Raw genomic sequence first — 9,836 nt, forward strand, 5'->3', positions numbered from 1 at the left:
ACTTAACTCAAAACAAGTATCATAGTTACAATTTCATACACTAAAGAGTATTGTGTTCCTACTAGCTCGGTCCAATGTATGATTCTAAATTAATTAATTTTTTAGTAGAAAGTTATTATAAGTAACACATGTACTCAAATGAAAAAGCAAGTGTCTAAATTAATTTATTTTAATATCTTGAAATAATTATGCGCGGTAAATCTCATGTCACTTAGGCCAATACTGAGCTTATTCGGTTGTTGGTAAATTTAAGTTCACTTCCAACTGAAGTTTCATTCTCTTGAGCATTCCAAAGAAACAAGTTTCCTTTCGGATACAAAACCGAGGCCTCATGGTAAGTTTGAGGAGAAAATCAGACTATTTGATCTCTTGCCAACGGTACGTTTGAGGAGATTCACGAAAGCATCGTATAAAACTATAAAAGAGTACCGAGACGGCCACAACCATCAAAACTCGTTTCAGCTCCATAGCTTCCCGGCGGAGATGGCTCTGCAGAACCAAAGGCTGGCTTTAGAGCAAGGTCAGGTTCATGTTGATCACCGGAGAACAGTGGCGGATCTAGTATTGAAAAGCCATTAGGGCTAATTTTATATGAAGCGTAATATTACTGTTATTTGTGCGAAGCGCAAAAAAAAAATTCTCATTATATGATAGAGCGTTAATTAAAACGTCTATAATAAACCCTGTAAAACATCATCGTTAGTATAGAATAAGCAGAGATCGTTCTTTCCGGGGAATTGAAGGGAACTCTAAACTTTTAGTGTTAACAAATAATGGGGGGTTTGAGATTGATTATTAACTACTAAAATAAAACCTAAATTACTATTTACATGATCGACTTCTCTTTAACAAACTTAAACCAAATTTACCATTACACCACATAATTACAAGTTCGAACCTATCATGCATTCTAATTCGACCAATTACATACCTTTTAGACACCAATATAATTAGAGCCATAAGGGATCATCTAATCGTGCAAGATTTCAATTAACATTTAGATTGACTTAGGGCCTAATCTAAATTTGCATGCAATCGAATTCAATAACATTTAGAGTAGAAATCAAACAAGATTACATTTAAGCACTAAATCTTTGTTGGAGACATGTTTCATGTGTGGCGTCACCCACCATGGTTTCACATGCATATTTCCAGAATTTTTTACCACTTTTAATCAACACAAACCGAACCTACTTAGGGCATGATTCGATAAGTGTCAATATGGTTGATGAAACTAGCACTCAAACACAATCTTAGGGACTGCATCCAAGCACTAAATTCATATGCACATATCTGAAAATTATCTAAAAGTATGAGAAAGATGATTAGAACACAACAATAGAAATACAAACTTCAATAATTATAAGAACATAAATTCGGTATAGTCTAAAAAAATATCAAATACAATCTGAAAATTTTAAAACAAATACAAAACCAATATTTCCACATAAATAACAACTTACAATCTTCATAGACAAAGAATTATAGATTAACACAAATAGACGAAGCCATGGAGATGAGTTGCGAGAATCACACGTTTTAGGAACCTTGGAGGTGTGTCTTCAATAGTGAAACTCGGTGGAGATGATGATAGTTTTGGGGTGGACGGCTTGGCTAATTTGTGAGGGAAATTAATGGTGGTGTTTTGGTAGAGTTTTGGCTCTTGAATGCTAATGAGAAGTGTTTTCTTTGAGAGATGAAACCATGTATATATAGAGGAAAGAATGAGGGTTTGAAATTGCTTCTTTCTTCTTATAATAATGTCATGCTTTAATCCCTTAAATCATGCCATGTTTTATTCCCTAAAACATGACATGCTTTAATTCCCTAAAACATGACATGCTTTAATTCCCTAAAACATGTCATGCTTTAATTCCCTAAAACATGCCATGTTTTATTCCCTTTAATGATCATCTTCTATTTAATTATTCCATGATTTGGCTCCATCTTTTTTTAATTATCTCTTTAATCTAATATGAAAATAAGAAAATAAAATCATAAGTAAGAGATAATTAGTTTCAAAACCTAACATGGATTCCTAGTCAAACTAGGACTCTAAACCAATTATGCATTTTTAATTCATGTAAGCACAAAAATGCATCCAATACCGCCAAATACTCTTACTACGACTCAATGACTCAATAGTACAACAATAAGGGCTAAGCAAAGTACAAGTTGAGGTAAAAACATGTTAAGAATGTCGCACAAAATGCTCATATCAACTACCCCACACTTGGCTTTTGCTAGTCCTTTAGTAAAACAAAACAAAACAAAACAAAACAAAACAAGACAAAACAAAACAAGACACTATTGCCCCTAAATGATTGCCTCAGAATCTCAAAACACATATCTTTTAAGTTTAAGCATTTGAATGTAAGCTCATAAATTCTAAGTTTCATAAACATGCTTCATAGTATGAATTAGTCAGATACGAGATAATAAGCATTTAACATGTTTAGTCAATTCAATCATCCTCACAAGACATACTCTCTTCTTTTTACTCAGATTGATGGTTATTATTCACATACAAGTATATGCAAAATAAATGATATTAAGGCATCAAATAACTTGCATATTTCAACAAATGAAAGCACTTTGTGAATAACAGAGGAAAACCTCATTTAATAACTAAGTGCACAAATGGACTAAAACCATATGCTCAACTCTTGTGATCATCTCCACAAACCAAGATTTGCTCATTTTAAGAAATGTTTAGGCTTAGCTAAATGCATGAAATATCAAGGAATCACAAAGGTAATCCTATAGACTTAGCAGAGTAAACATCATTCTTATAACACCACACACCATCAGGGGCCGAATATAACAAGTTGGGCACAATCATCATTCTAACCACCAAGTGAACATGGACAAAGGTCAAGTAAAAATTTGTAGACCTTCAATTACAACTCAACTACAAATCACAAATGGAAGACATCATAACATTTTTTTCTTTTCTTGCCGAGTTCATCATTTTTTTTTCTTGTTTTTTTTTTCTCGGCAATGCTTGCTTAAAAGCTTGTTGATTCTTTTTTTTTCAAATGTCTTCCTCCCCACACTTATTTCATGCATATCACAACATCATCTCAACAAGAATTCTACCAAGTCTATAGGACAAGGTAGAGGTAACTATATTAAGCATGGAGATAACATAGGTGATGAAGAAAATGCTCAATGTAGGCTCAAATGAGGTTCAACTAAGGGGTCTCAAACAAGGCACATATATGGATATATGGCTGTTTGGCTAAAGTGGTGGTATTCCTAAAAATGATCCATAAATCCTTTTCAAAATCAGAACATTTTATGACTTAAAAGTTTCAACAATCACAAAAGTGAGTTCTAGTAAATTCTAGAGTCCATTAAAAGCTATGGCACATAGTTATTGAATATGCAAAGAATAGTGAGGTTCATGAACAACCACGAAATTTCATATTACATCTCATGAAGAAAGTACATATAGGCTAAAAAAACTCACAGGTTGTTATGGACTTTAAACTGACCAAAACATGTATGCCATAATCAATTAATTCAAATCTCACATGTTCATACAAAATTCACATCATCAATGAAACTTATAATTTAATTCATATGAAATGCAAAACCATCATCTATGCATTTAGAGACATAATTATCCTAGATTTTAGGGGCATCCTAAGACTCAATAAATCAATAATAATTTTTTTTCATTCATTTTTCGGATTTTTTTTATATCATGACACAAAGAATTAATGATCTTGCAACCCTACCCTACACTATTGTCCTCAATGTAAGCTCAATAGTAAGAATGTAATTCACAAGCATAGAATAAGATCACATATCAACACATATACAAGTCAAGCATAAGAGTGAAGGGATTAAAAAATTCAAACTCCCGTAGACGACTCCTCCACAGATACTGTTGAAATGGGTTGCCTCCCATGTAGCGTCTCTCAGCCTAGACTCTCTCATGTTCATTCTTATTTAGGCGCATCTCTCACAATTGTCTCCTCATGTGTGCGTACTTTACTGTTACATATTACTGTTCACATATTTTTATTTTTATTTTTCGATTCATTTTTTGATTTACTATTTACGGTACACAAAATTTATTTTTACACAGATAAAGTTTTTTTTTTTACAATTTACAAGTATTTTTACATTTTTACACTTTACAAAAAAAAAGTAGAAAAAAATTTACAGAGATTTACTTTTTTTTAGATGTAAAAAAAAACTTATAATTGTTCTTACTGAATGTTACTGTTAACCGTACTATTCATAGGAATTTATTTTTACAAATATACAATATAATACAAAATTAACACTTTAAATAATTGAGATTTTCTCAATTTCCCGGGAACGGCGCCAAAATGATAGAGCGTTAATTAAAACGTCTATAATAAACCCTGTAAAACATCATCGTTAGTATAGAATAAGTAGGGATCGTTCTTTCCGGGAATTGAAGGGAACTCTAAATTTTTAGTGTTAACAAATAATGGGGGGTTTGAGATTGATTATTAACTACTAAAATAAAACCTAAATTACTATTTACATGATTGACTTCTCTTTAACAAACTTAAGCCAAATTTACCATTACACCACATAATTACAAGTTCGAACCTATCATGTATTCTAATTCGACCAATTACATACTTTTTAGACACCAATATAATTAGAGCCTTAGGGGATCATCTAATCGTGCAAGATTTCAATTAACATTTAGATTGACTTAGGACCTAATCTAAATGTGCATGCAATCGAATTTAATAACACTTAGAGTAGACATCAAACAAGATTACATTTAAGCACTAAATCTTTGTTGGAGACATGTTTCATGTGTGGCGTCACCCACCATGGTTTCACATGCATATTTCCAGAATTTTTTACCACTTTTAATCAACACAAACCGAACCTACTTAGGGCATGATTCGATAAGTGTCAATATGGTTGATGAAACTAGCACTCAAACACAATCTTAGGGACTGCATCCAAGCACTAAATTCATATGCACATATCTGAAAATTATCTAAAAGTATGAGAAAAATGATTAGAACACAACAAAAGAAATACAAACTTCAATAATTATAAGAACATAAATTCGGTATAGTCTAAAAAAAATATCAAATACAATCTGAAAATTCTAAAAACAAATACAAAACCAATATTTCCACATAAATAACAACTTACAATCTTCATAGACAAAGAATTGTAGATTAACACAAATAGACGAAACCATAGAGATGAGTTGTGAGAATCACACGTTTTAGGAACCTTGGAGGTGTGTCTTCAATAGTGAAACTCGGTGGAGATGATGATAGTTTTGGGATGGACGGCTTGGCTAATTTGTGAGGAAAATTTATGGTGGTGTTTTGGTAGAGTTTTGGCTCTTGAATGCTAATGAGAAGTGTTTTTTTAGAGATGAAGCCATGTATATATAGAGGAAAGAATGAGGGTTTGAAATTGCTTCTTTCTTCCTATAATAATGTCATGCTTTAATCCCTTAAATCATGCTATGTTTTATTTCCTAAAACATGACATGTTTTAATTCTCTAAAACATGCCATGCTTTAATTTCTTAAAACATGACATGCTTTAATTCCCTAAAACATGCCATGCTTTAATTCCCTAAAACATGTCATGTTTTATTACCTTTAATGATCATCTTCTATTTAATTGTTGCATGACTTGGCTCCATCTTTTTTTTAATTATCTCTTCAATCCAATCTGAAAATAAGAAAATAAAATCATAAGTAATTGATAATTAGTTTCAAAACCTAACAAGGATTCTTAGTCAAAATAGGACTCTAAACCAATTATGCGTTTTTAACTCATGTAAGCACAAAAATGCATATAATACCGCCAAATACTCTTACTACGACTCAATGAATCAATAGTACAACAATAAGGGCTAAGCAAAGTACAAATTGAGGTAAAAACATGTTAAGAATGAAGATGTTTCAAATTAATATCTACACACTTCTGTTTTATCTTTCATTATGTATCTATCTCGTCTGATGTTAATTAATAAATTTTACTACTTTAATTCTAATTTCCAAATAGGCAAATAAAATACTCAATAAGGCGACGGGCAATGACGAGTGGTGAGTGGTGACATGTAGGCTTGAACGAGAACTCGAGAAGATGATTAGAAGAAGAGGCTAGCAAATCAGCAGAAGTAGACAAGAAGGTCTTCAGAGATTGAAAGAAGAAGACGCAAACGTGTGAGAGACAGAGAGAGACCCGTGCTGATGTTTTAATTTTTTTTAATAGAGGGTTGGGTTTTTTTTTCGGGCTTCATTTTCACCTGGGCTGGATCCGCCCCTGCTGGAGAGCTCACTCTGTTGGGTACTGCCTTTTGTCTTTAAACTCATCATTTGTTTCCTTACTTTTGTTGAATTGTTGCGGTTCATTTCATGTCTTTTAGTTCTGTCTTTGAGTCCCGCAGTTTTTTTTTTCTTTCTTGTTCTGAATGTAAGGGGTAGACAACGTAAATGGGAAACGGGAAGTTTAATGTGACTCAAGAACAAAAATTGATCGGGTGAATCAAAGGTGTGAAGTTCCTAGCTTAAATTATACGAAGAATCAAGGGGATAGTGTAGAAATGACCAGAAGCTCGGAGTCATTGATCGAGAGTTGTCTCAGCTACTGAAGTGGTAAAGTGAATGGTGTGCAGGTGGTGCCTTGCGCCAAAGGTATGGGAAATAGGAAGATTGGCTTATTTAGTGAAAGCATAAGGGTTGGTTGAGAGGGCAGGTGTTAAGATCAGATGATGAATCTCACAGTGAAGATGAGTAATTCATCCAAAGAGTGATCCGTTTGGTACCGAAATATATAGATGACTAATTTTTTCAGCTAGACACAATGAAAAGAACTACCAAAAGACCTACAAAAGAATTACTATGTGCTAAATCAGAAATTAGCACTTCCTTTTTGTTGGTTTGAATCATTCACATTCACTGCTGCCAAAATGCTTATGTTTAGAGCATTAATGGATTCAAGGGAGGGGTATGTTAGCATGGGAATATACATAAGGTTATGTTTATCCATATTGTAAGGCTTTATAATCCTCTAGACATTTCATGCATAATATTTCAAATTTATTGACACTTTTAGAGTAGGAATTATGTCAATATTGCAAATATTTAATATAAAACATCTCTGAGCCTGAGGTCATCAAACAAGTTCTCAAGCCACATTTGTGTTGTACTAGGCTGTCTACTTCTAAGCAGGCACATATTTGGATAGAATTTTCTAACCTTGGTTTCTATTAGGGTTGATCAGTGCCGAAAAAAGATGGGTTTGCTTCTTACTGGCATTGGTGATAAGGTAATTTTCGCTGGCCACAGCTTTCCAAACTAGCCTATAATAAAACTATATCTGCAAGGTCTATACTTTTATCATCTAAAATCAAAAGCATCCGACTCCTGATCAGCAGAAGGATTAAGAACTATTGTGCTTATATCATATGTTCCTACATCAAAATTTCTTCATACATTTGTGCTCTGGAAATACTTAAAGTGTATATTATGTTCCTGGATGTTCTTGAGGTAAGAAATAGATGTTGCATATTATAAATGGATATGCATAAGAATTATCGAATTGCTACAATAGTATTCAAGTCGGAGGTATTGGTATGTGAGTACGTGTGGTTTGTTTGTGGAAGTACGCCTTTTCTGACTGGTGTGTCTAGTTTCAGGGTGTCCAAATTGAATAATCTATCAGCAGACCTTTTTTTTCTGGATCAACTCTTTCTTCTCGTCATAGTTTTTTTTGTTACCAAACACCAGTACTTATTGGATGCTTTTAGGTTTGTGGTTATCCACTAATGAGATTTCTCTATGACTTTTGGCATTACTAATGCTAGATTATGCGCCTTTGGTCATTGGAAAGCTATAAATGTGGGAGAATATCTCATTCCAGACAAGGTCCCTTTAGTTGACTTTTGATTTTGATGAGAGCAAGGTGACTTAAAATGCTATATTTTAGATATAATTAACGCGAGGCTTGTTTAATTCCTATGAACCATGTATAGATTGACAGATCTATGTGAGCCATACGCTAAATTGTTTGACTCTCAGTGTCCAGATTTCGAAACAAGGTCACTGAGATATTGTTTGCCAAACCACATCTTTTTGTTATGGTGTGGCGTCTGTTGTGTGCTTTTTCATTTTACAGATAAATGTATGACTATCAGTTTTAAGTGAGTGATCATGTATGGGCTACTAAAAAATTGCTCTCAAAATTAATCCATACTTCTAGCTTCCTTAGCATGTATGGGATTCTATCTGTTTTGCTATCATACTTCAAACATTCTTCGAGCTTCCTTGTACATGTAATAAGCATGTATCATGTTCACCTTCCATTTCTCTCTTGTTTCTTTCAATGATATAGGTTATGATTATTGTAAAATTACTTGACCTTTCGTCTTTACTTTGTTAATACACGGTTGTTTTTTATTACAGGAATTTATCTTATTTCTGTATGCACCACTTAATTTTTTTTATAGATTGTTGGTTTGGTCGGCAGTCGTATTTGCATATGGAGGTGGAATGGGATAAGTATGTTTCCCTCACGTGAGGGCACCTTTCCAAAGGGCTTATGCATGCGGTATGTTGATAAACTATTAAGTATATAAGAATAGTTATATGTTGCTTCATGAGAAATATAATATGCGTTACGAGGATGAATATCATAAATCTTGAATTTTGAGTATTTTGCTTCGTTTAACGTGTAAATACACCAGCTTCTCTGAATATTTTCTGGTTCTTTAATTTTGAATGGCGTACGATTCTTACAGGTTAATTGTATTGATTTGAAATTTAAAATATATGCAAGATGCAATTTTATTTGGATTCTAATTATATCTGTTTGGCTATTTGTTTGATATATATTTGGCGGTTTGATTTGGGTGTGTACTAATTATTTTCTGTACAAAGTTACTGCGATCCTGATGCTGTGGTTGGATGTGTGGACGGGACCGCTCGTATATTTGACATGTACAGTCAACGATGTTCCCAAATCATAGTATGTAATCTAAGACTTTTTTCTTTTCTTGTTACAGTCAAGAGTACTGGACGCGACTTGTGATATGACTTTCACAGATATTTCTTGTATGTGACCTAGGAGACTAATTTTTTACTTATAAACATGAACTTTAATCCTGAAAGACGTAAAATTTCTGATCAGCGGGATTCAAATAAACGTTAGAAAACTTTTGTTTGGCACTACTAAAATTTAATGTGTCATGTGCTAAGTTCTTATTGTTGCGGTAATGTGCATTTTATACTGCTTACAGGTTTTCGTTCTTTGCAGGATGCATGCTGGTCCAGTAACATGCTTATGTTTGAGTGACGATCAATTGATACTTAGTGGTTCTTCTCTGGGCAGTGTCATGATATCCGAAGTTTTATCTGATCAGGGGGATGCAGAATTTAAATCAACACATTCCACAGGTTACATTGTATGCCTGCTCTATGAGGCCTCTAATTATTGTCGTCTTATATAAGTCATCAGAAGCATTTGCTTCTTCAGTCCTTTCTTATATGGCCTCAACATCCTTGGATAATTTGTTTTCTGTTTTTAGATGAGATTCTGTTGATTTATTTGCTTCTCCTCAGGCAGTTAAACTTTTTTCAGAAGACAACTCTTTAGGCTCCGCACTGTAGCTTTTCTTTAGCTCTTTTATCTTTAGAGGTAGGCAGTAACTGTCATGACATAGTGATGCAAGACAACGAGTGATGTAGAGAAAAAAAAAGATGAGATTAGAAGAGAAAGAAATAGCGAAGAGTGTTAAAGAAAATGCAAAAATATTGAAACATTTTGAATCTTCTTTTCTCTTCACAGTCGATTAGGGTCTATTGGGGG

General features: G+C 33.4%; 1 protein-coding gene across 1 annotated transcript; it reads left to right on the forward strand.

Moving 5' to 3' along the window:
* The first annotated feature begins 482 nt into the window (after positions 1–482).
* On the forward strand, positions 483–9,633 carry LOC126804042 (F-box/WD-40 repeat-containing protein At3g52030-like). Its single transcript, XM_050531798.1, has 6 exons — positions 483–539; positions 6,297–6,317; positions 7,244–7,298; positions 8,479–8,579; positions 8,909–8,996; positions 9,285–9,633. Exons 1-6 carry the CDS (start codon positions 484–486, stop codon positions 9,321–9,323), a joined length of 360 nt encoding a protein of 119 aa, XP_050387755.1. The 5' UTR covers position 483; the 3' UTR covers positions 9,324–9,633.
* Positions 9,634–9,836: the final 203 nt, after the last annotated feature.

This window comes from Argentina anserina, chromosome 7 (genome assembly GCF_933775445.1).
Source record: "Argentina anserina chromosome 7, drPotAnse1.1, whole genome shotgun sequence".
NCBI lineage: Eukaryota > Viridiplantae > Streptophyta > Magnoliopsida > Rosales > Rosaceae > Argentina > Argentina anserina.